Here is a 25,476-nt window from a genome sequence, read left to right on the forward strand (position 1 = left end):
TCGCTTGAGACCACGTATTCAAGACCAGCCTGCACAACACAGGACACCATCTCTACAAAAAAATTTAAAAATTAGCCAGGTGTGGCATGTGCTTGTAGTCCCAGCTATTCATTCAAAAGGCTGAGGCGGGAAGATCGCTTGAGCCCAGGAGGTTGAGGCTGAAGTGAGCTATGATTGTGCCACTACACTCCAGGCTGGGCTATAGAACAAGACCCTGTCTCTTAAAAAAAAAGATTACACATGTAAGTGATACTGTACAGCATTTATCTTTCTCTGGCTTATTTCAGTTAGCATTATGCCCTCTAAGTTTTCATGTTGTTGTAAATGGCAGGGTTTCCTTGCTTTTTGTTACCGAAGAGTATTCCATTGTGTATATACTATATTATCTGTTCATCTGTTGCTGGACACTGAGGTTGTTTTCATAGCTTGGCTGTTGTGAACAGTGCTGCGGTGAACACAGGAGTGCAGATACCTCTTCAAGACGCAGATTTCCTTTCCTTTGGCTGTGCACCTGGAAGTGGGATTGCTGGATCATATGTTCATGCTATTTTTACTTTTCTGAGGAACCTTCATACTGATTTCCATAATGGCTGTAATAGTTTATATTCCCACCAACAGAGCACAAGGGTTCTTTAGGGAAATGTTTAACATACATTTTGGGTAGTTAGTATAGAAGCGGGTGTATGGAGTTTTTAAGGTATGGGTAAATTTTTATTTCTTTTTTTATTTTTGTCTTCCGGTATAATCTCAAGAGCCAAAATTTTTATTTCTTAAGGCATGTAATGAGTATAGGGATCGCTTTATTATTACTGCTTTAAATTGTATGTATGTATTTTTCCACTCTCCTCCTCAACATTGTGTTATGAAAATTCCAAACAAGTTGAATGGATTGTTTAGTGAATGATATCTTACTATTTAAATTCTGTGATTAATTTTACTGTGCTTTGAAAGCCTTGCATATATTTTATAATTTCTTTTGTGTGTGTGATATATTTCCTAATAAAAAATTGCTTATAAGACTGAAAGAGGAAAACTAAGGAGTCTCCATTTTGACTTATAGACTTTTGAGGCAAATAACAGCGGGTATCTATCTAAGAAAATAGAAAAGGGTTAAAATGAAAAGCATCCATTTCTTTGGGAAAAAAAATTCCGCATGAGTTTTATTACTTTCTTTTCTTTTCTTTTTTTTTAAAGACGGAATCTCGCTCTGTTGCCCAGGCTGGAGTGCAGTGGCGCGGTCTTGGCTCACTGCAACCTCCACCTCCTGGGTTTTTGCCATTCTCCTGTCTCAGCCTCCTGAGTAGCTGGGACTACAGGAGCCTGTGACCACGCCCGGCTAATTTTTTATATTTTTAGTAGAGGTGGGGTTTCACCATGTTAGCCAGGATGGTCTCGATCTTCTGACCTCATGATCTGCCTGCCTCGGCCTCCTAAACGGCGTGAGCCACCGCGCCCAGCTGAGTTTTATTACTAATAGCTAATTGTATGATTTTTATTTTGACTAGTGAAACTCTAGAAATAGATTCAGAATTTTTTATTACATATTGTAATAATGTACTAATTTCTGTACTAATTTCTGTTTCCAAAAGATTTGTACTAATTTCTGTTTCCAAAAGATTTTTAGGTAGTATTATTGAGTGCAGAGGCGTTGTATATAAAATACAGACAGGCACACATTTATTTATAAAAAGATAAAAAAAACCGTTCTAAGTACAGATTTTTCATAATTTTCCTGTTAGAGAAAATGAATAATTCGCCATAATTTTATCATCCTAACACAACTTTTTTTTTTTTTTTTTGAGATAGAGTCTCATTCTGTTGTCCAGGCTGGAGTGCAGTGGCACGATCTCGACTCACTACAGCCTCTACCTCCCAGGCTCAAACGATTCTCCTGTCTCAGCTTCCTGAGCAGCTAAGATTACTGGCAGGTACCACCACACCCAGCTAATTTTTGTACTTTTAGTAAAGACGGGCATCATGCTGGCCAGGCTGGTCTCGAACTCCTGATCTCAAGTAATCCACCTGCCTTGGCCTCCCAAAGTGCTGGGATGACAGGCCTGAGCCACCATGTCTGGCTGATTTTTTAATGTTATATTGCATATATACTAGTTGAAACAAGTGAATTTATACTTTCTTGTTTTTTCATTTAACAAATAATTCTTTTTATTTTATTGACTTCTAATAATTCTCATTTTAACTGCTGCTGCTGCTTCATTATTTTGAGGACCTGTAATTCATCTAACCACTTTCTAGTCTTAGGTTATGTCTGTTCTATTTAGAAAAACTCTTAGGAGTGACACTAGTGAATCAGGAGAGCACAGGTCTCTTCGTGGTGCCCACTGTATACTCACTTGGTGTTTAGCTGAAAGTGCTGCTAGAGTGTGGCCCCAGTTTTGTTACGGCTTTTTTTGCAAACCTTGTTAACCGTTCTAAAAAAGGTTGAAACTTTGGGAGGCTACAGCGGGCAGATCACTTGAGGCCAGGAGTTTGAGACCAGCCTGGCCAACATGGTAAAACCCCGTCTCTACCAAAAATACAAAAAATTTGCCGGTTGTGGTGGCGTGTTCCCACAGTCTCAGCTACAAGATTGCGTCGCTGCACTCCAGCCTGGGTAACAGAGTGAGACTCTGTCTCAAAAAAAATAAAAATAAAAAAAGTTTAAGACAGAGTTTCAGGATGAGTTTTATTATTTGCAGCCAATCGTAGGATTTTTATAGTAAACTAATCTATGCCAGTTAAACTCCAGAAATAAATCCATAGTGCTCAACATTGCATGTATTTCTTTTTGTTTCCAGAAGGTTTTGTGTTGGTGTTGAGTGCAGTTGTAGTATAAAAAATAGTACTAATATTATTATGGTTATTTATGTCTTATAAAGCCCTCCTGATTGGAGCATTTTTTTCAGTGATTATGATGTTAGAGAAAATGAGTAAGTATTTATGGTTTTGTGATCCTAACCCAACTGTTGTTTCTTTCGTTACCTTACATGTGTGTTTGTATTTTTATTTATTTATTTATTTTTTGAGACGGAGTCTTGCTGTGTCGTCAGGCTGGAGTGCAGTGGTGTGATCTCAGCTCACTGCAGCCTCTGCCTCCTGGGTTCAAGTGATTCTCCCGCCTCAGCCTTCCGAGTAGCTGGACTACAGGTGTGCGCCACCATGCCCGGCTAATTTTTGTATTTTTAGTAGAGATGGGGCTTCACCATGTTGGCCAGGATGGTCTGAAACTCCTGACCTCAGGTAATCTACCTGCCTCAGCCTCCCAAAGTGCTGGGATTACAGACGTGAGCCACCGTGCCCGGCCAGTTTTTTTATTTTTTTGTAGAAATGGGGGTCTCACTTTGTTGCCCAGGCGAGTCTTGAACTCTTGGGCTGAAGCAGTCCTCCCGCCTCAGCCTCTCAAAGTGCTGGAATTACAGGCATGAGCCACTACACCTAACTTTACAGTTTATTTCTTTCTTTGTTTAAATGGGGCAGAAATTTTCCTCCTGGTAGCTGCCAACTACTACTGGTCTTAGTTTCTACCTTCAGAATACCATCAGTCTATCCTTTTAGGTGGCAGGCGTTCTGTGAGCCCTTTCTGCTCTGTTTTCCTGGTGTCGTTTCCAGGCTTCCTGTAGGTTAAGGTGGGTCTTCCATGGATAAGCTCTGTTTTGGTATTGTCTCTCCTAAATGAGCACCCAGAATTACATTCCCTTCAGAGTGTTTTTTCTTTGTGAGAATTTCTCTTTTTTAAAGAATTATAATAATGGTTTTTGACCAAAATCAAGGTTGTATTTTAAAGACAAGAGTATCTTCTGTAATCCTAGCATTTGGGAGACCGAGGTGGGCAGATCACAAGGTCAGGAGTTCAAGATCAGCCTGGTCAACATAGTGAAACCCCATCTGTACTAAAAATACAAAAAATTAGCCGGGCATGATGGTGGGTGCCTGTAATTCCAGCTACTCGGGAGGCTGAGGCAGGAGAATCGCCTGAACCCAGGAGGCAGAGGTTGCAGTGAGCAGAGATTGTGCCACTGTACTCCAGCCTGGGCCACAGAGTGAGACTCTGTCTCAAAAATAAATAAATAAATAAAAAGACCAGAGTATCTTTACTAATAATACCTTCATGGAGACAGAATAAGGTAAAACTAAAAATCATTCTGAAAACCAAGGCTGAGTGTGCTGTGCCTGGAGGAGTTCCTGTAGCTTCTGCAGAACCCAGGGGCAGCAGGACCCGTGTGTCCTGAGTCCTCTGGGAAGCAGCCTGAGTGTCAGCTGCAGCCTGGGAGCAGTCAGCAAGGCGCGCAGTCCTTCCTGCCAGTGCTTCTTGAGCAGAAGTTTCTCATTTTAGTGAAGTCCAGTTTATCCTTGTGTTCATGTACACATCCAGTTTTCTAGCACCATTTGTTGAAAAGGCTTTCTCTTCCCCATTGGATTGCCTTGGAGGCTTTGGACATCCTGTGAGTGTGGGTCTGATTCTTGGTGCGTGGCTCAGTTCTTTTTATCTGTGTGTTGGTCTTTACGCCGGCACTGCACTGCACTGTCCTGGTTCCTGGAGTCTTGGGGTGTGTCTTGAAGTCAGGTCCTTCACTTGGTTCTTCTGTCTCAAGAATCTTTTTTCAGGCTCACTGATTTTTAAATTTTTTTTTTTTTTTTTTTTTTTTGAGATAGTGTCTCGCTCTGTCACCCAGGCTGGAGTGCGGTGGCATTCTCTTGGCTCACTGCAACCTCAACCTCCAGGGCTGAACTGATCCTCCCATCCCAGCCTCTCAAATAGCTGGGAGTACAGGTCTGTGCCACCATTCCTAGCCAATTTTTGTATTTTTGTAGAGATGAATTTTCGCCATGTTGGTCAGGCTGGTCTTGAACTCCTGACCTCAAGTTATCTGTGCACCTTAGGTTCCCAAAATGCTGGGAATACAGCATAAGCCACTGTGCCTGGTCAATTTAACATTTTTTTGTTTGTTTTTTGGAGATTGCCCATGCTGGTTTTGAACTCCTGACCTCAAGCAGTCCTCTCGCCTTGACCTCCCAAAGTGCTGACATTACAGGCGTGAGCCACCGCACCACAACTGATTTTTTCACATCTCCACACTGATGTTATGCCTATCCAATGAATTTTTTTTTTAATTTCGGATGTTGTATTTTTCACTTCTAGAATCTTCATTTGGCTCTTTATTTTAATAGTTTCTGTTTTTTTGTCAAGATTTCTTCTTGTCTTTTATTGCAGTATATTTTTCTTTATGTCCTTGGACATACATATTAAGGTCACTTTAAGATCCTTGCCTGCTTATTCTAGTACGTGGGTCATCTTGAGGTTGGTGTCTTGAGTATGGCTCGTGTTTTTTGTTTGTATTTTGGAGTAATTTTGTAAGTTTGAATTGGATTTTGGATAATTGTGCATGACATATAGAAACCCTGGGTTCTGTTATATTCTTCTGAAAAGTATTTATTTGCTTTAATACTTAGTTAACTTGATTGAATTAAAAATGTACACTCTGGCCGGGTGCGGTGGCTCATGCCTGTAATCCCAGCACTTTGGGAGGCCGAGGCGGGTGGATCCACAAGATCACGAGTTCGAGACCAGCCTGGCCAATATGGTGAAACCCTGTCTCTACTAAAAATACAAAAAGTAGCCAGGCGTGGTGGCACACCTGTAGACCCAGCTACTCAGGAGGCTGAGGCAGGAGAATGGTGTGAACCCGGGAGGCGGAGGTTGCAGTGAGGCAAGGTCGCACCGCTGCACTCCAGCCTGGACGACAGAGTGAGACTCCGTCTCAAAAAAAACCAAACCAAAACAAAACAAAACGCCAAACAACAACAACAAAAACCTGCAAACTCTTTCTCCTTTGTGACGGGAGGCACCTGAAAACTCAGGTCAGTACTTGGGCCTTCGCTTGGATTCTGTTTTTGTGTACATGGTTTAGGTGGAGGTTAGGGAGAGAGTATGGGGCCTCCTTTTCCAACTGTCTCCTGCTCTTTGTCCTCTTGTTCAAGCCCATGAGATACTATGTGTCTTTAGGTTTGAGCTGTTCCGTAGAGCACAGGCTGGGGCTGCCCTCATTCCAAATGCCATGAAACTGGAAACCTTGCCATGTTCCATTCCCTTCTTGCAAGTATCATTTCCCCTCCTGTATCACTGGCCTACCTTTTCATATTTTTTTGTGTTTCATCTAGAGTTTATGTTTACGTGGATTATGTTTATTTTATTTTATTTTTTTTGAGATGGAGTCTTGCTCTGTCGCCAGGCTGGAGTGCAGTGGTGCAATCTCAGCTCACTGCAAGCTCCGCCTCCCGGGTTCACGCCATTTTCCTGCCTCAGCCTCTTGGGTAGCTGGGACTATAGGCGCCCGCCACCGCACGCGGCTAATTTTTTTTTGTGTGTGTGTGTGTTTTTAGTAGAGACAGGATTTCACCGTGATCTTGATCTCCTGACCTTGTGATCCACCCACCTCCACCTCCCGAATAGGGAGGTGTTTGACCCGATAGGAAGTACTTGGCCATTTCTGGACAAAGAGCCCTTTATCAAGTTTTGTTAAATTAAAAAATATTCTTTTCTTTTGATTACATTAGTCATACATGCTCATTATAGAACATTTGGGAAATTTAGAAATGCACACACACACAAATCGTGTCATCTGTAATGCTGCCCCAGAGGTGAGCACTGCCAGGCCATTGTTTTCAAAGCATTCTTTCCTTTCTTTCCACCCTCTCTTTGTCCATGCCCTCTGTCCCTTTCGTCGTCTTTCCTTTTCCATCTTGGTTAAATGTAAATGGCAGTGCCTTCCTCTTACATATGCTGTATTGGGGCTGATTTTTCCTTTTAGTAACTCTTCTAAGCCTCTCCCCATGTGTGTGCAGAGTCTCTGGCATGGCTGGTGGTGGCTGCGTGGTGGGCCTTGTGTGGCAGTTGGTTCAAACAGCTCCCTCTCACTGAACAGTTACTTTGTTTAGGTATCTGTAACTTTTACGTTTAAAATGTCTCACTAAGTAGAATGAATATTTTTGAGTGATTTAAGTTCTTAGTAACTAGTAATTAAGTTCTTAGCATTTACTTTAATTGCGAGGATGGTGACCAGATGGAAGAGGGTCAGGGTTGAGTCTGTGCTGACCAAGAGTTGGCTGGTTTCTGTCTTCATAAGAGAACATGCCAGTAGCTTTCCATGTAAACTTTTAAAAACCATGATTTTTTAAAAGCAGTTTTAGGTTCATGGCAGAATTGAGAGGAAGGAACAGAGATTTTTTTACATACCCCGTTGCCCCCAACCCCATGTGCACAGCCTCCTTTATATCCGTGTCCCCCTCCAGACGGTACGTTTGTTGCCCTTGGTGAGCCTTCAGTGCCTTGTCATTAGCATAGTACTATAGTTTCACTGCTCTAAAAATTTCCCGTGCTCTGCCTGTTTACCTCCTCCCTGCTACTTTGCACCTGGCAACCACTCATCTTTTTGTTGTCTCTATAGTTTTGCTTTTTCCAAGACATCATAGAGTTAGGATCATGTAGCATGTCACCTTTTCAGATTGGCTTCTTTCATTTTATTTTTTTTAAAGATGGGGTCTTACTTTGTTGTCCAGGCTGGAATGCAGAGTGCAGTGACATAGTCCTAGATCACTGTAGCTTCAAACTCCTGGGCTCAAGACTCCTGAGTAGCTAGGACTACAGGCGTGTGCCACCATGCCTGGCTAATATTTTAATTTTTATATTTTTGTAGAGACAGGATCTCGTTGTGTTGCCCAGGTTGGTTTTTAACTCTTGACCTCAAGTGATCCTCCCACCTCAGCCTTCCAAAATGTTGGGATTACAGGCGTAAGCCACCACTCCTGGTGATGGCTTTTTTTCACTTTAAACATTTTAAATAACATCTGTCTATTTATATCTCTATATATCTCACGTATGTATGTCTCAAGTAGGGTGCTAACTATAAAAATATCATTTTAAAGATCTAAGTTGGCTGGGTGCGGTGGCTCATGCCTGTAATCCCAGCACTTTAGGAGGCTAAGGCGGGTGGATCACGAGCTCAGGAGATCAAGACCATCCTGGCTAACACAATGAAACTCTGTCTCTACTAAAAATGCAAAAAATTAGCCAGGCGTGGTGGCAGGCCCCTGTAGTCCCAGCTACTCAGGAGGCTGAGGCAGGAGAATGGCTTGAACCTGGGAGGCAGAGGTTACACTGAGCCGAGATTGCACCACTGCACTCCAGCCTGGGCAACAGAGTGAGACTCTGTCTCAAAAACAAACAAACAAAATCTAAGTTAATTAGATAGTTATTAATTGGGGTTTTAGTGTCATTTTCCAGTAGAAAGGCAATTTAACCTTTTTATTATTTGGTGTTTTTGGATGTGAAGTTATGCTGGGCAGTGTGACTGACGGGTCGGCTGAGCTTTGTCTCAGAACTGAAACTCATGTTTCCCAGCATTAGGCCTTTTGTTATCATCCAGTATGCAAAGCTAGTTAGTTTCCCAAGGACTGTAGGTTTGCATTGATTTGAAATTCCATTAAAACCAGAATAATATGTCTTTTACAAGTCTTTTTTCCTCCAGAGGTAAGTTAGAACTTTAAATTGTTTATTATACATAAATATACATTACGCATGTATATTTAAAGACACGGGGTAGATAACATTTATGTTATTAAAAAGGAATGAGGTCGATGTTTGGGATAATTATGATGGTTTGAGTTTATTTTTGTAATGGCCTTCATGTTTTCATCTTTTTTCCCAGCAGCAAGCCCTCGCAGGGAGCCTGGTAGCAGGGGCCGGAAGCACAGTAGAGACGGACCTGTTTAAGAGGCAGCAGGCGATGCCCTCCACAGGTATGGCAGGTATGTCAGGGCACAGCTAGCGTGGCCTTTGGAATGCCCCCCTCTTCTTGGGCTGCCGAGGTACAGTTGCCATGAGTTTCTGAAGAGTAGTTGCTGAACTTGATTTCTTCCTACTTTGAAAATTAACCTCTCTTATGGTGATTATCAGCTGAACAATATTTATGTGAATTTTTCTGTGTCTTGAGGTGAGGACTTTTTCAGTTGAGCAGGTATATTCCATATTGATTTTCTGTATGCATTTGTAGGCTCTTGAGTCACCACAGTGTAGCTCAACACAAAATCATCTGCTTTCTGAAGTTGTCATATTTTTAAGCTGATTTTTTTCAAATAATAAACTTAATACATTTTTATATAAAAGACTTCAACAGTTCAGTAGAGTATAACTTAAGCCTACCTCTGGCTTGGTACCTGCCCACTCCCCAGCCACAGCAGTAACCACCGTTAATGTTTCGCATATTCTGTCTCACAGACCTTCCTCTCCATACACAAGCATTGTTACATATGTGATACTTTGAAAAAGTTCAGATGCGATCGGATTGTATGTATGTTGTTATGTCTAAGAATATTAACTGAAAAGGCCATCTCTTCAAGTCATAACCCCTCTCTCAGTGCCACGTGCTGTTCCATCATGGGGATGGTTGGTTCTTTATCAGTCAGATCCTTGTCAATGTTCATCTGTTAGTGCCACATTTTATCTGTTACAGTGAACTGAGGATTGAACATGTAGTCTCATGTTTTTTTTTCCTACATGTTTATCAGTCTGTGTATCTCCTTATTTTTTGAGATAGGGTCTGGCTCACCCAGGCCGGAGTGCAATGGCATCGTCATGGCTCACTTCAGCCTCGAGCAAATCTTCTGCCTCAGCCTCCTGAGTAGCTGGGACTACAGGCGCCGCCACCACGCCTGGCTCCATGCAAGCCTTTTTGCATTTTGGCTACAGTCAGGGTCCCACTATGTTGCCCATGCTGGTCTCGAACTCCTGGGCTCAAGTCTTCTCACCTCAGCCTCCCGAAGTGCTGAGATTGTAGGCGTGAGCCACCGCACCCGACTGTCTGTCAATATATCTAAAGGAAAAATGCCTGGAAATGAAATTGCTACATCAAAGCACAGGTGTAGTTAGGTAATGATGGTGCTCAGTTGCCCACCAAAAGGACAGGGCCAGTTTTCACTGCCATCAGCAATGGCTGGTTCTTTCACATTTTGATCGTTTTATTAGGTATAAGTCATTTAATCCTCATTGCTCTGATGGGTGAAAAAATCCTTGTTCTGATTTGGATTTCTTTAGTTTTGAGCACGCTGTGCAGCCTCATTCCCTGTGTGCTGGGCATCTGTGAGTCTGCCCCACTGCTCGCTCTCCATGCTCTCGTCTGTGTGCTTGTGGTGCTCCTCGTGTGCTTGTGGTGCTCCTCGTGTGCTTGTGGTGCTCCTCGTGTGCTTGTGCTTTCCAAGTGCTGAGCGAGTCCCACTCTGTCCGTCGCACGCGTTGCAGTGTTGCCTCTTGGGTTGTTGCTTGTCCCTGGCCTTGTTATGAAGCTTTTTCTTATATTGGCAACATTTTAATGAGAAATTGTATTTATCAGCCTTATCTTTTATGGCTTCTGGATTTTAGTTAATGTATAGAAAGGCCTCCCTGTTCAAAGATGATAAAAACACACATGTTTTTTTCTACTACTTTTCTGGTTTTATTTTTACATCAAACTGCACCTTTTTTGAAAATTATTCTAGAGCAGTCTAAGAGGCCTCGCCTTGAAGTGGGTCACCAAGGGGTAGTTTTCCAGCACCCGGGGGCGGACGCAGGCGTTCCTCTCCAGCAGCTAATGCCGACCGCACAAGGTAAGGCCCAGCAGCAGAGCCAGCTCCCCACTCAGAGCAGGCGGTACACTGCGGTTCCAGAAACCAGCACCAGACTCAAACTTGGGCAGTGGAGGTAGCGTGTTTGCAGTGGGGTGCCTGAAATTGAGATACTTCTCTGAGTCCCAGTCCATATCATATGCAAAGCCCCTGGAGACATGTTCTTGCCACACTAATGGGAGCCACACGTCGCTTTGTCATAGTGTCTTTCAACAATTTTTACTCCTGTGTTTTTCCTAATTGCCGCGTTGTGGGGATGCCCTGTGGTGATCTGGTGCTTGTTTTGCTTGATGCTGACTTGCAAAGGTCAAGCGCCTCTCTTTCCTTTTGTGTGTGCTCAGTTGTGGCCGACTTCTTGTGTGAGTGTGGTAGGTCTTGGATAAGCACCGGGGTGTCAGACATGTTTCCTTGTGACTCACTGGTAGAAGCTGCCACACTTGGGAATCAGTGCTCTTGGTGCTTTTCTTATTTTGCAGGAGGAATGCCCCCCACGCCGCAGGCCGCGCAGCTCACTGGACAGAGGCAGAGTCAGCAGCAGTATGACCCCTCCACGGGGCCTCCCGTGCAGAACGCCGCCAGCTTGCACACCCCACTGCCGCAGCTGCCCGGGAGACTGCCCCCAGCCGGTGTTCCCACCGCAGCCCTCTCTTCTGCGCTGCAGTTTGCACAGCAGCCGCAAGCAGTGGAGGCCCAGACACAGCTCCAAATCCCGGTGAAGACTCAGCAGCCCAATGTTCCCATCCCTGCACCCCCCAGCAGCCAACTCCCCATCCCTCCCTCGCAGCCTGCACCGCTGGCCCTCCATGTTCCCACGCCTGGGAAGGTGCAGGTGCAGCCCTCTCAGCTTTCCTCCCTGCCACAGGTATGAGAAAAGATACAGGAAAAAAAGAAAATGGACTGCCTGGTTGTTAGACAGGGTGTCACACTGTAATTTGTATATTTTCTCTTAGCAGCTTGCTCCCCCAATTTAGAACAATTAGTTAATTCAGTACTTGCACTATAGTTTTATTTGGCTCTATGATATTATCTTTATTAAAGTAATAGAGAACAGGGCCAGGTTTGGTGACTCACGCCTGTAGTCCCAGCACTTTGGGAGGCTGAGGTGGGTGGATCACCTGAGCTCAGGAGTTCGAGACCAACCCGGCCAACATGGTGAAACCCTGTCTCTACTAAAAATACAAAAATTAGCCAGGTGTGGTGGCACGTGCCTGTAGTCCAAGCTACTTCAAAGGCTTAGGCAGGAGAATCACTTGAACCCAGGAGGTAAAGGTTGCAGTGAGCTGAGATCGCACCATTGTACTCCAGCCTGGGTGACAGAGTGAGACTTCGTCTCAAAAAAAAAAAATAAATAATAATAATAAGAGACAACTGTTATTATTGTCACTCTTAGTACCATGGGCCCCTGCTTACTCACCCACATGTTGTGTGAAGGGCATAGTGTCAGTTATCCCTTATGATCTGCCCAGCAACTCTCAGGTAGGTGGCAGTGACCCATTCTACTAGTGTGGAGACAAATAGTCAGAGGTTCTGGGGCTGGCCCCAAGTTACGTGGCGATGAAGTGACGAGTGGGGCTTGACCTTAGCTCCCTGTGAGTGCAAAACCACGCTGCACACCACCCACCAGACGTGCTCCCTGGGTGCCTGCTTTGCTGCTTTTGGGATGCTCTATGCTCTGCAAACGTGTGTAAGGCGTTACTGATCCAGCTTGATACACGTGTGTAAGGTGTTAATGAGCCAGCTTGATACACGTGTGTAAGGCATTACTGATCCAGCTTGATACATGTTTCAGGTAGTTAAAATGCCCCTCCTCCCGCACTGGTGAATTTTACCCAGTGCGGTTTTGGAATGTCCACAGTAAACTGGTTTTGGTTTCTAAGGAGTAGCGAAATGCCACAGCCTGGATGCCAGCTGTCAACAGGGCACTGACAGGGAGGCCGGGGAGGGCTCTCAGCCCTCTTAGTTCTGTTTGATGCACGTCAGGGCGTGGGGAGCCCACTGCAGGGTCTTCCCTTTTACCCTCTTCCTCACTAACAAAGGAATTTCCTAGGTGGGCTTTGAGTTCAGGGTTTTTGTTTGTTTTGAAACAGGTTCTGGCTCTGTCACCCAGGCTGGAATGCAGTGGGACAATCTCTGCTCACTGCAGCCTCTACTTCCTGGGCTCAGATGTTCCTCCTGCCTCTGCCCCCTGAATAGCTGGGACTACAGGCACACACCACTACACCTGGCTGATTTTTGTATTGTTGTAGAGATGGGATTTCGCCATGCTGCCCAAGCTAAAAGTTCTTTTTCTTTTCTTTTTTTTTTTTTAGACGGAGTTTCGCTCTTGTTACCCAGGCTGGAGTGCAATGGCCCGATCTCGGCTCACCACAACCTCCGCCTCCTGGGTTCAAGCGATTCTCCTGCCTCAGCTCCCTAGTAGCTAGGATTACAGGCATGTGCCTCCATGCCGGCTAGTTTTGTGTTTTTAGTAGAGACGAGGTTTCTCCATATTTGTTAGGCTGGTCTTGAACTCCCAACCTCAGGTGATCCGCCGGCTTTGGCCTCCCAAAGTGCTGGGATTATAGGCCTGAGCCACCGCACCCGGCCTGCAGGTTCTTTATGTTTGAGATTTATGGCAAAGTCTTAAGTATATAATGATGAAATAATAGTAACGATAATAGCTATCACTTACTCATCACTTGTGAGGTGTGGTGTCAAGCACTGTGATGAGCGATTTATTGGCATTATTTATTTCCTTTACCTGACAACGTTATGATGTAGAATGTTTATTATCTCCATTTTATAGATTTAAAAAAATGGAGGCCAGAAAAGCCAGTGACTGGTGGGGCTGTGCTTGGGAGCCTTTTGTGCAAGTCTGCAGTGAACCCTAGTGCACCCACTCTGAGAAAGGCGACACATGTCGGGGCACTGAGCTCTTCTAGGCCTTACATTGCTTGCTTTAGGTTTTTGTGGAAATGATTCTATTTTGAACACTTCCTCACATCAAGCCACATACTGACTTAAAGCAGCTCTGTGGTTTTTCTTAGATTTAATTTACCTGCCTGTAATTACTGAAAAAACCAGCTGTGGAAAATGATTTTATTTTATCTTATCTTTTTTTTTTTTGAGTCAGAGTCTCACTCTGTCCCTCAGGGTGGAGTGCAGTGGCGCGATCTTGGCTCACTGCAACCTCTGCCTCCTGGGTTCAAACACTTCTGCCTCAGCCTCCTGAATAGCTGGGACTACAGGTGTGCGCCACCATGCCCTACTAGTCTTTTTTTTTTTTTTTTTCCAGCAGAGAAATGATGTATTTCACAATTTAGCTCTCTAAATGACTTTATATTATCTCCTTAAGAACAACGGTACAGAAAATCATTTACTGATCATTTTACAATGCATGTAATATCTTGTGCATGCTTAGGCAACTATTTTTTTTTTTTTTTTTTTTTTTACTTTTTAGTAGAGATGAGCTTTTGCCATGTTGGCCAAGCTGGTCTCAAACTGCTGATCTCAACTAATCCACCCTCCTTGGCCTCCCATAATGCTGGAATTATAGGCGTGAGCCACCACACCTAGCCTGGAAAATGATTTTAAAGAAGCCTTTACAAAGTCTGTAGGAACCTGTTACTTCTAGGTTGAGCAGGATGGGCACACTTTCTCAGTCAAGGGCCAGGTAATAAATGTTCTGGCTTTGCGGACTGTTCAGTTTCTGTGGTGGAAGTGAAGACACAGCCACGCACAGACAGCACATAAGTGGATGTGGCTGTGCTCTAATAAAGCTTCATTTCCAAAAGCCTGTGGCCAGCCGGGGTACAGTGCTGCGGCTGTGAAGAAAAGAAACCCATGCCATGGGACAGTCACTCAGAGAGAGTGTGTTCTAGCGGTTCTTTGTCTCCCTTCAGCTTTTGAATGGGCTGAATCTTGTATGAATCTGCACTCAGCTCATCATCCCTGCTCTCTATCCCCAGCAACAGTTCTCTGTGAATTTAATTCAGTCTGTTGTTGAGGTGGTGCGAAGAGGAGGACTTTTTTTTTTGAGACAGAGTTTTGCTCTTATTCCCCAGGCTGGAGCAGAATGACGTGATCTCAGCTCACCACAACCTCCACCTCTTGGGTTCAAGCAATTCTCCTGCCTCAGCCTCCTGAGTAGCTGGGATTATAGGCATGCGCCACCATGCCTGGCTAATTTTGTAGTTTTAGTAGAGATGAGGGTTCTCCATGTTGGTCAGGCTGGTCTCGAACTCCTGACCTCAGGTGATCCACCCACCTCGGCCTCCAGAAGTGCTGGGATTGCAGATGTGAGTCACTGTGCCTGGCCTGAGGAGAATTTTTTAACCCTTATAGCCCATCTGCCATGAGAGAGGCACACTGAATTTGTATGTTATGTTATGTTACGTTACGTTACGTTACGTTACGTTACGTTATATCTTCTTGAGACAGGGTCTTGCTTTGTTACCCAGGCTGGAGTATAGTGGCACAAACATGACTCACTGCAGCCTCAACCTCTCAGGCTCAAGCAATCCTCCCACCTCAGCCTCCCGTGTAGCTGCAACCAAAGGCACACACCACCACACCTGGCTAATTTTTAAATTTTTTTGTAGAGATGGGGTCCTACTTCGTCGCCCAGGCTCATCTCAAACTCCTGGGCTCAAGCGATCCTCCCACTTCGGCCTCCCAAAGTGTTGGAATTACAGGCATGAGCCACTGGGCATGGCCTAAAGATAGTTCATGATGAAAACTCCTGTTTGGTTTTGTGGAAGTAGAAGGATGTATTATTTGTTTGTGGACACGTTAGTGTTGGGCCGTGGATGTGATGTGATTTGTTTGCTTGCATTGTCATGGAGTGGAAGGTACTGGCAGTGTGCGTCTCTGATGCTGTGGGTGCTCTGGTATTTGGCACCGTGGGCTGCCCTGACATCTTTTCTTCACCTTGCTCCACTTGTGCTCTGCCCTTTAGACGGTGGCATCGACAAGGCTCCCTGTGGACCCTGCCCCGCCCTGCCCACGGCCTCTGCCCACCTCTTCTACCTCGTCCCTGGCACCCGTGAGTGGCTCCGGCCCAGGACCCTCACCTGCTCGGTCCTCGCCAATAAATAGACCCTCCTCAGCAACCAACAAGGCACTGTCTCCAGTCACTTCCCGGACCCCAGGGGTGGCGGCATCTGCCCCCACCAAACCACAGAGTCCTGCTCAGAATGCCACCTCGTCCCAAGACAGTTCTCAGGATACGCTGACAGAACAGATAACGCTGGTAAGCATGCTTAAGAAAGTTGTAAAATGTACTCCAGTCGGTGAAGCACATTTAGTTTTAATTGTCAAGAATGTGATAGGGTAAAACTGAATGCCTGGTCAATTCAACATGGCTTGGGAATCAGTAGAGACAAGATGAAAACCAAGGGTTAGCCTTTTCTGTTGGAAGCAGACTCATGGAGGAAGTCTGTGTTTTTGTGATAAAACCTGCAGTCTTGGGCTGCTTTCATACGGGCAGTAGACGAGGGTGGGAGAGGTCATGTGTAGGAGTCAGGCTGAGAGGGACAAGCTTGAACGCTGGGGCCCTGCAGGCTGTGAGGTCCCTGCAGCCACTGGTCTGCAGCCCTGTCCTTGAGAGTCACTACCCAGCCCTTAGCACTTACTTGGGGTTGGATGACTAAGCGTTTATTTTGTTCAACTTCATTAGGGGAATTAAAAGAATCGTGTATCAAAATAGAGTGTTATAAACCCCATGTTCCCCATTATCTGATTTTATCACAATGATCAATATGTAGCTAGTCTCATTTCGTTTATTCCACTCCCTTCCAGATTATTTAGAAGCAAATTCCAGGCATCCTATGGTTTCCCTTGTAAGCACTTTGGTAGAAACATAAGGTTTTAAAGTTTTAGTCTGTTTTATAGAGCTGGGGCAGGACAGTTGCTCCAGCTTCTTCTTCTTTTTTTTTTTTTTTTTTTTTGAGACGGAGTCTCGCTCTGTCACCCAGGCTGGAGTGCAGTGGCCGGATCTCAGCTCACTGCAAGCTCCGCCTCCCAGGTTCACGCCATTCTCCTGCCTCAGCCTCCCGAGTAGCTGGGACTACAGGCGCCCGCCACCTCGCCCGGCTAGTTTTTTGTATTTCTTAATAGAGACGAGGTTTCACCGTGTTAGCCAGGATGGTCTTGATCTCCTGACCTTGTGATCCGCCCGTCTCGGCCTCCCAAAGTGCTGGGATTACAGGCTTGAGCCACCGCGCCCGGCCTTTTTTTTTTTTTTTTTTTGAGATGGAGTCTCGCTGTGTCTCCCAGGCTGGAGTGCAGTGGCGTGATCTGGGCTCACTGCAAGCTCCGCCTCCCGGGTTCATGCCATTCTCCCGCCTTAGCCTCCCAAGTAGCTGGGACTACAGGCGCCCGCCACCACGCCCAGCTAGCTTTTTGTATTTTTAGTAGAGACGGGGTTTCACCATGTTAGCCAGGATAGTCTCGATCTCCTGACCTCGTGATCCACCCGCCTCGGCCTCCCAAAGTGCTGGGATTACAGGCTTGAGCCACCGCGCCCGGCGCTCCAGCTTCTAAGGCTCCTGGAAAGGTCACACGCTCCTCGACTTCTCCTAGAACCACTTTGACCTTTGTGTTTGAGTCTTACCTTTGATATTAAACTGGGACCTTGAGCTTTCTGTCTTCCTAGTGCCTGACTGAGCCTTTTACATAATAGGGCTTCAGATTTCTGGTGTGTGAGTTGGTGGAACACACTCATCACATGCCGACCCCACCATCCCCCGTATATCACCTGCAGGAGAACCAGGTGCATCAGCGCGTCGCGGAGCTGAGGAAAGCAGGTCTGTGGTCCCAGAGGCGTCTGCCGAAGCTGCAGGAGGCCCCACGGCCCAAGGCCCACTGGGACTATCTGCTGGAGGAGATGCAGTGGATGGCCACAGACTTTGCCCAGGAGAGGAGGTGGAAGGTGGCCGCTGCGAAGAAGGTGGGTTGGAATGTGTGGCGCTGCTGTGCTGTGTGCGTTGGTGGGAGCTCGAGTTTGCGGTGCTGTAAATGGTGGGCAGGACTCCAGACCCACTTTTTTTTCTTATTTTTTTTCAGACAGGGTCTCGCTCTGTTGTTCAGGCTGGAATGCCCAGCTAATTTTTGTGTTTTTTGCCACATTACCCAGACGGGTCTTGAATCCTGGGCTCAAGCGATTGCTCGCTTCAGCTTCCTGGAGTGCTGGGATTGCAGGCGTGAACCACCGTGCCTGGCAGACTCACTCTGAAGACCTTGACTTGTGAAGTCTGGGAAGGAGACTTCCCTGTTGTTTGGAGAATAACTGTGCCGTGTAATTAAGTCTGAGGTGGTGTCTTCAGAGCCCAGCATGCATTGTTGGAATCAAGCCTGTGCTCCTGCACTTCTGCACTGGTGTGGATTTAGCTTCCCTTTGTTGCCTGGCTTTGCCTGCCAGTTGGAGTTAGGATATCTCCAGTGCTGCAGGTCCAGGCTGGTGGCTGGGGGTGTTCAGGGAGCTGAGAGGCTGAGAGTTAGAAGGCCCCTGGTGTCAGTCAAGGGGCAGCAAGGGGCTGTCCCAGGCTTTCCTGCCTGGCCGCACCACCTCCTGCTCTTCCTCCTGGGCTTCTAGTCTAGCTTTCTCTTTAGTTTCGGCTGAGAATTTATTTTCTCCTAACTGTTGCCAAAGCAGGTGCAGAGTCCTTGGAAGACTCTGGAGGCCCTACTGCTAACACTAGAAAAGTGAGAACAAGTGGTCGATTTCTAGAAACCCCAGGCTTCAGTGGGAAGCAGCTGTACTTTCACTGTGTGAACAGCCATGGCCCTTCTTTGTCTTCCTTATTACCGTGTCGCCGCCTTTGTTTCTTGGGCTGTAGGGTCCTTGTTCATATTTTCTGTACTCTTTTTTTTTTTTTTTTTTTTTGAGACGGAGTCTGGCTCTGTCACCCGGGCTGGAGTGCAGTGGCCGGATCTCAGCTCACTGCAAGCTCCGCCCCCCGGGTTTACGCCATTCTCCTGCCTCAGCCTCCCGAGTAGCTGGGACTACAGGCGCCCGCCGCCTTGCCCGGCTAGTTTTTTGTATTTTTTAGTAGAGACGGGGTTTCACCGTGTTCGCCAGGATGGTCTCGATCTCCTGACCTCGTGATCCGCCCGTCTCGGCCTCCCAAAGTGCTGGGATTACAGGCTTGAGCCACCGCGCCTGGCCAAAAAATAAAAACACTTTCTAGAACAGTCAAGCAAAATATTGATAGTGGGTTTTGCTGGTAGTCCTATTTCTCCTAATCCACCTTAAGAGCATACAAGAATGTATATGGCAGTGAATTGTATAAATTTTAGCCTGAGAAGATTTTTAAAAAGTTACATACCCTTTTTTTCCCAACATGACATAGAGTAAAACATACAGTTCTTGCACTTTTATTCACCAGCTCGTTAGAACTGTGGTGCGCCATCATGAGGAGAAGCAGCTCCGTGAAGAAAGGGGGAAGAAGGAAGAGCAGAGCAGACTGAGGCGGATAGCCGCCGCCACGGCCCGCGAGATAGAGTGCTTTTGGTCGAATATCGAACAGGCGAGTGCCGCAGTTTTCATGGGGTCCTAAGAGTCAGCCTGTCGGAGCTGGTGAGGCTGCTTCCCGAGACCAGAGCTCAGTACCTTGCTTAGGAAGCTTTCGAGCGCCAGAGCCGGCAATGTGTGCACTCTCCTGGACTGTTGCTCGTTGGCCTTTGAATGAGCTGCTCATGCCTCCGTCTGTCTTGCACGGTTGATGCACTTCAACTGTGGCCGCCCTCTGAGGTGCTTCATGCCGTGGAGGGCCTCTGGGCGTTGTTGTTTCAGGGTTAGCGTAAGTCACCACCATGGTTACTTCTAGGGCAGCCGCTTGGTCGCTCGCTTTCCTTTTTTGAAATTTTAATTCTTATCTCACCACCTAATAGAACCTGGGCAGGATGTAGTTAGTATGAAATAAATGAAAAAGCACCAAACTGACGAGGCTGGAAAACACTGTTTTTAGACTCTGCTTATGTGTTTTAGTGTTTTGTATGCAGAACGTCTGTAATTCCCATCCTTAGTAACGTCCTTATTCATTTAATCCTTTGCATTTAGGTTGTGGAAATAAAACTACAAGTAGAATTAGAAGAAAAAAGGAAGAAAGCCTTAAATTTACAGAAAGTTTCCAGGAGAGGTATGACCCTTTATAAAAAGGCTTACCACTGCTTGGGTGGTACTTTGTTCGGATTCTTTTCTCAGCAGGCAGTCTCCTGGCACTGTGGCTTCCCACAGAGGACATCTGCTCATCAGCCAGCTGCCTGATTGTTACATTTCTCTTTGTGTGGCCATCCTAGTTTTATGCTTCAGTGCTTTTGAGATGTGCTGGTGTGAGTCAGCACCCCCAAGTTGATAAACTCTGGGACACAGAACTGGGGTTCAGTCCCTGGACAGTGAGTGAGGAGCTCCTTGAGGCATTTGCCATGCAGGAGGATCCCTGGGTGCCTGGCTGGGTGACGCCTCCATGTCGTTCTTCCTTTGATATTTCTTCAGCAGCTGCCTCCACTTGTTATGTGCCACTCCACTTAGGATATGCGCAGCACCAGTGGCGGCAGCATTCACTGTTTCGTTTGCCTCTGAGGATGCCCCCAGGAGGGTGGGCACTGTGTTTCCCCGTTATTGATGAGGAACCTGAGGCTGAGAGGTGGCTGCTGCTGAAAGGCATAGAGCCACAAGATAGTAAAAACCACTGCCCTGCGTGATGAGGAGGAAGAGGCAGAACTCAACGTGTCCCTCCTTTCCCTGCACGTGGGTGGAGGCAGCAGGACCCTGCCTGGAAAGCAGAGGCGCCCTCGCCAAGCATGGGGCGTCTTGGGAATGAACTGTGCTTCTTGTCTCTCTAGGGAAAGAATTGAGACCTAAAGGATTTGATGCATTCCAGGAAAGTTCTCTGGTAAGTTTGGGGTTGTCGCTGTACTGTGTTCTCTGGTAAGTTTGGGGTTGTCGCTGTACTGTGTGTGAGGAGTGGAAGCCGCTCCAGTGGAGTGGGCCTTTTCATTCTCATCCAGAGGAATTTATAGGCTGTGACTATTACTCCCCTTTCTTTTTTTTTTTTTTGAGACGGAGTCTCTGTCGCCCAGGCTGGAGTGAAGTGGCATGATCTCAGCCCACTGCAAGCTCCGCCTCCCAGTTTCAAGCAGTTCTCCCGCCTCAGTCTCCTGAGTAGCTGGGACTACAGGCGCACACTGCCACGCCCGGCTAATTTTTTTTTTTTTTTTTGTATTTTTGTAGAGATGGGGTTTCACCATGTTGCCCAGGCTGGTCTCAAACTCTTGAGCTCAGGCATTCCGTCCGTCTTGGCCTCCCAAAGTGCTAGGATTACAGGCATGAGCCACTGCGCCTGGCCTATTAATCCCTTTCATTATAGACTCAGTCTACTTTGAAAATATACTGGTGCTTTATAGCCTTGGTCTCACGTGCGTTGTTAATTTGGCAGTGACAGTGAGCATTGATCATGTCCTTGCTCCCTGACTGCCCTGCCCTGACCCGACCCCAGATGGAGGCTAAGGGCGGCCCAGCAGGCTTGCCCTGGGGCTTTCCCCTGTCCCATGGACACTTCTGTCTTGGTTTCCCATTCTGAGTGTTTGGATCTCATGCTTGTGGTTTTTCTTTCTTTCTTTCAGGATTCAGGAATATCTGGAAGAAAAAGAAAAGCTAGCGTATCTTTGACTGATGACGAAGGTCTGTTCCCCCTCAGTGCCATCTTTGTTGTCTGCAGCGCTGCTGATGAGATCACACAGAGCTGTGGCGACTTGGGGTTTAGTCTTGTCATCTTCAGCTGGTTGGAAAGTTCAACTTTTGTATTTATCCAGATGTCGCTCAGTGTAGAGAGTACTTTTTGGTATCTCTAGAGCACTTGGGATGTTTTCTGGAGCAACATGGTTGTATCTGCTTTTGTGAGGTTTGGAAACTTGGGTGCATCTTGGAGAGTGTTGGGGCCCCATGCTTCTGTGGCACAGGGCCAAGCTTTTTCCTGTCCTCGAGAAGTGGCCCTGGTATGTCCTGTGGTAGACCCATGGTTGCCAGCCATTGGGATTTCAGGAGAAACTCATGTGAATTTTAGATGTTGGCACCTCGTTCAGATGAGAACAGATACCTGAGCACTGGGTGTGTGAGCTGGGGACAGCCCCGGCCACGACCTATTTCCAAACCCATGTGGATTGAGTACAGAAGTCCTCAGGACTAGAATGGATTTTTAGAGACGAGTGGAGAGCAGGAGTAGAGAGGTTGGAGAAACTTTCTTGGGTGTTTGTGTGGTGGTTCCTGTCAGGTGCCAGGTGAGGCCTGCAGTTTCTCCTTCGGCTCTTTGATCAGCATCAGTGTGGGTTTATTGGCTTGATTTGGTGAAGTGTGTTAACTTTTCCAAATTTTTGAAGATTGATCTTTGGTATGTATTGATTTTTTTTTTTTTTTTTTGAGACGGAGTCTCGCTCTGTCGCCCAGACTGGAGTGCAGTGGCGCGATCTCGGCTCACTGCAAGCTCCGCCTCCCGGGTTCACGCCATTCTCCTGCCTCAGCCTCCCGAGTAGCTGGGACTACAGGCACCCGCCACCACGCCCGGCTAATTTCTTTTTGTATTTTTAGTAGAGACGGGGTTTCACCGTGTTAGCCAGGATGGTCTCGATCTCCTGACCTCGTGATCCGCCCGCCTCGGCCTCCCAAAGTGCTGGGATTACAGGCTTGAGCCACCGCGCCCGGCCATGTATTGATTTTTATTTGGAAGTCAATAGGGAGTTTGACCAGATTGTTGGCATGAAACTGGCGGTATTCAGGTCTGCTGCATATGACAGAAACGAAACAGCAATGTGGCAGATGAGTGAGGAGCCTGCGGGCACATGGCCCAGCACTGGCACGGCATTGTGGTGGCATTTTCAGGCCCCTGCCAAGCGATTCTCTTGCCTCAGCCTCTGGAGTAGCTGAGACTACAGGCACGGATCACTATGCAGCTAATTTTTGTATTTTTAGTAGAGACAGAGTTTCACCATGTTGGCCAGGCTGGTCTCAAACTCCTGACCTCAGGTGATCCACCCGCCTCAGCCTCCCAAAGTACTAGGATTAAAGGTGTCAGCCACCACACCTGGCCTGGTGCTGAATTCTAGATAATACCATCCTGCACTGGGGATGGATTGAACCCTGGCCTTTCAGACAACAAGAGAAGCACAACAGAGTACCGTAGGTTTGTGTCTTTCTTGTTACCTGGAAAAGGATTAGGTCATTTCTTCATGAGGAACACCTTTTCTCTGGCCTGTACTCTGGTACCTGCGGTTGGCTTTATGTAGATTGACATCTCCACTTTCCTTATTTTCTCACATTCTCAGGAGCACATTTGTGTACAGTCATGTGTTTCTTAACAATGGGTATATATTCTAAGAGAGGCGTTGCTGGGCAATTTTGTTGTTACGTGAATGTACAGAGTACTCACTGAAACCTAGATGGTGCAGCCTGTGCCGCTGGCTACAAACCTGCACACACGTGACTCTCCTGAATACTGTGGGTAATTGGAATATAGTGGTATTTGTGCATCTAAACATATCTTGACATAGATAAGCTAACATAAAGATACAGTATTACAGTCTTACAGGGTCCCATTGCATATGTGGTCCGTTGTTGGCAGAAACGTCGTTATGTGGTGCTCAACTGTATTGAAACAGACCTTTATTTGGCTTCTATTTAATGCCTAAAGATGTCTTAGGATAACTCAGAGAAGGCCAAGTTAACCGCCCGAGGTCTTCTTCACTTTTCTTTTCCAAAGCTCTCCACTCTGGAAACCAAGTGATCAGAAGGCAGAAGGAATGGCAGAAGGCGTTTCCAAGAAGAGGAGATGGCCAGGCCTGTCGTGAGCCACCAGGGTGTCGAGTACAGTCAGAAAAGGCAGCACCCGGAGGCCCAGTGACTTGTGTGGTTGGGGTCAGGTGCCTAGGCCTTCTTGGTGGGCAGTGGGGGTCTTGTAGTGAAGAAATGAGGAGTTTTGATGGTGGGAAGGGAGAGATGTGATGTTAGATTGTGAGAAGAAAAGTTAAGAGCCAGCTGAGAGGAGAGACGGTGCAGGCCCCCAGGTGGGGAGAGGATCCGTGGACAGAGGGAGTTTGGCTGTGGGGATGCTGGTTGCTGCTCTTTTCTCTGCCAGGAGCCAAGATCTCTATGGCGAGTGAGGTGTGAGGTTCAGGGCTGGAGGGCTGAAGAGAGCGGAGCGGGCTTGAGCTGGTGATTGTGGAGGACAGGAGAGCCAAGGATAGTGTCAGGCTGATGTGGCTGGGCCTCATGAGATGGGCGATGGCGATGACGAGTTCACAGTGATCCCGGATGGCATGCTTGTGGGCTTTCCACAGTGGGGCTCTGCAGGAAGGTAGGAGGGTTGACAGCATTCCATATGTTGGCCTGAAGAAGGTCTGCCATGTGTGGAAAAACCAGGGCTGTCATTCACAGCCTGAAATGGAAGGGGAAATACGCTTCCAGTTTCCTGCTCATTTAATTAAATGATCATTTCCAAATTTAACCTGAGAAGTTTAAAAGCTCAGTTTCAATTTCTTTAATAGCTATGCAAAATAATTTCGAAGCCTTATGGTGTATAATGAGTAACAGCCATGCAAGTGGTGTTGCCTCTCAGTGACGCTCGCTGATAACCATTTTAGTGGACGACGAAGAGGAAACAATTGAAGAGGAGGAAGCAAACGAAGGCGTTGTGGACCACCAAACAGAACTTTCTAATTTAGCCAAGGAAGGTAGGCTGTTGCTACCTTATTAAACATTCAGTAGGTGCAAAGAAACATTTAAAACGTGTGAGATGTGAATAATAATACATTGAGGCAGCAGTGCCTGTTTTATGGAATACAGTCCCTGTGTGCCTCCTGCTGCTCTCCCTCCTGACCTGGAGATCCTGGCCCTCCGGGGTTGTGTGTAGGACTCTGCTCTGACTGTTTTTTTCCCTGCCACCTGCATGTGTCTCCCTGAATGTACTGTTGGTCTTGCATGTGTGAGAGCTTCGTATGAACAAATCCCACCACAGCCTGACGGGCTTGCTGTCTCTACTCAGCCTGTGTGTCCTGAGTTCAGCCGCAGTGTTATGTGTTGCTGTCAGTGCATTCATTGTCTTTGCCAGGCAGTATTTTTTTTGTAAATATGTCACTGACTGTGTTTTGTGCTGTTGGTGGCCATTCACCTGGTTCCCTGTGTTTGCTGTGAGCATTCTCCTGTTCCCCAGGCACGTGTGCATGAGTGGCTTGCCTGTGATCAGGGGCAGGAGAGTAACTGTTGTTTAGAGTGGGTGTGCCAAGCTCCACATCTCAGGAAGGAACTCTTTTTTAAAAAACGAATTATATATATTTAATTTTATTGCTATTCTTTCATTGCTGTCACACATCTCAGGAACTCTTGGTATTGTCTGCCACTCTGGGGATAAAAAGTGGTATCTCCTTGTGGTTTTAAGTTGCACTTCTCTAATAACTGATGAAGTGAAGCATCTTTTCATGTTTCTTCCTTTGTTCATTTTGGCTCAGTTTGGTGTTTTCTTTCCGTATTGACTTGTTGGTGATGGTCTTTATATATTCTGGACACGAATTCTTGGTCAGTTCTGTGTTGCAGTGATATTTTCCCAGTTAGTGGTGTGTCTTTTCACTCTTTGCAGTACCTTTTGATGAAAGGTGTTCTTAATTTCAGCATACATAAAGTCCTCATTTCATGTTGTCAGTGAGTTCCTGGAAACTGCAACTTGAAGTGAAATGGCGTTACAGTAATGTTGTTTTATTATAGCCATGAGGAAAAAACATCGGTTTGTTATGCAGTTGACCATTGAGCAATGTGGGGATTAAGAGTGCCAGCCCGCCCCCGCCACCTGCACTGTT

General features: G+C 46.4%; 1 protein-coding gene across 43 annotated transcripts in view; it reads left to right on the plus strand.

Annotated features, from left to right (window-relative positions):
- Positions 1 to 25,476, plus strand: part of EP400 (E1A binding protein p400) — a 134,362-nt gene that overhangs the window by 26,217 nt on the left and 82,669 nt on the right. For 10 of the 43 annotated variants that reach the window (XM_028830189.2, XM_028830193.2, XM_028830205.2 and 7 more), the window contains 10 exons: positions 8,703 to 8,802; positions 10,528 to 10,635; positions 11,130 to 11,515; positions 15,590 to 15,883; positions 17,396 to 17,581; positions 19,020 to 19,160; positions 19,694 to 19,772; positions 20,479 to 20,528; positions 21,259 to 21,316; positions 24,268 to 24,357. In XM_028830189.2, the coding sequence (XP_028686022.2) occupies positions 8,703 to 8,802; positions 10,528 to 10,635; positions 11,130 to 11,515; positions 15,590 to 15,883; positions 17,396 to 17,581; positions 19,020 to 19,160; positions 19,694 to 19,772; positions 20,479 to 20,528; positions 21,259 to 21,316; positions 24,268 to 24,357 (1,492 nt within the window). The remainder of the gene's footprint in view (positions 1 to 8,702; positions 8,803 to 10,527; positions 10,636 to 11,129; positions 11,516 to 15,589; positions 15,884 to 17,395; positions 17,582 to 19,019; positions 19,161 to 19,693; positions 19,773 to 20,478; positions 20,529 to 21,258; positions 21,317 to 24,267; positions 24,358 to 25,476) is intronic. The other 33 variants (XM_028830198.2, XM_028830203.2, XM_077955856.1 and 30 more) reach the window with 7 other exon arrangements.

The sequence above is a fragment of the Macaca mulatta genome, chromosome 11 (assembly GCF_049350105.2).
Source record: "Macaca mulatta isolate MMU2019108-1 chromosome 11, T2T-MMU8v2.0, whole genome shotgun sequence".
Lineage (NCBI taxonomy): Eukaryota > Metazoa > Chordata > Mammalia > Primates > Cercopithecidae > Macaca > Macaca mulatta.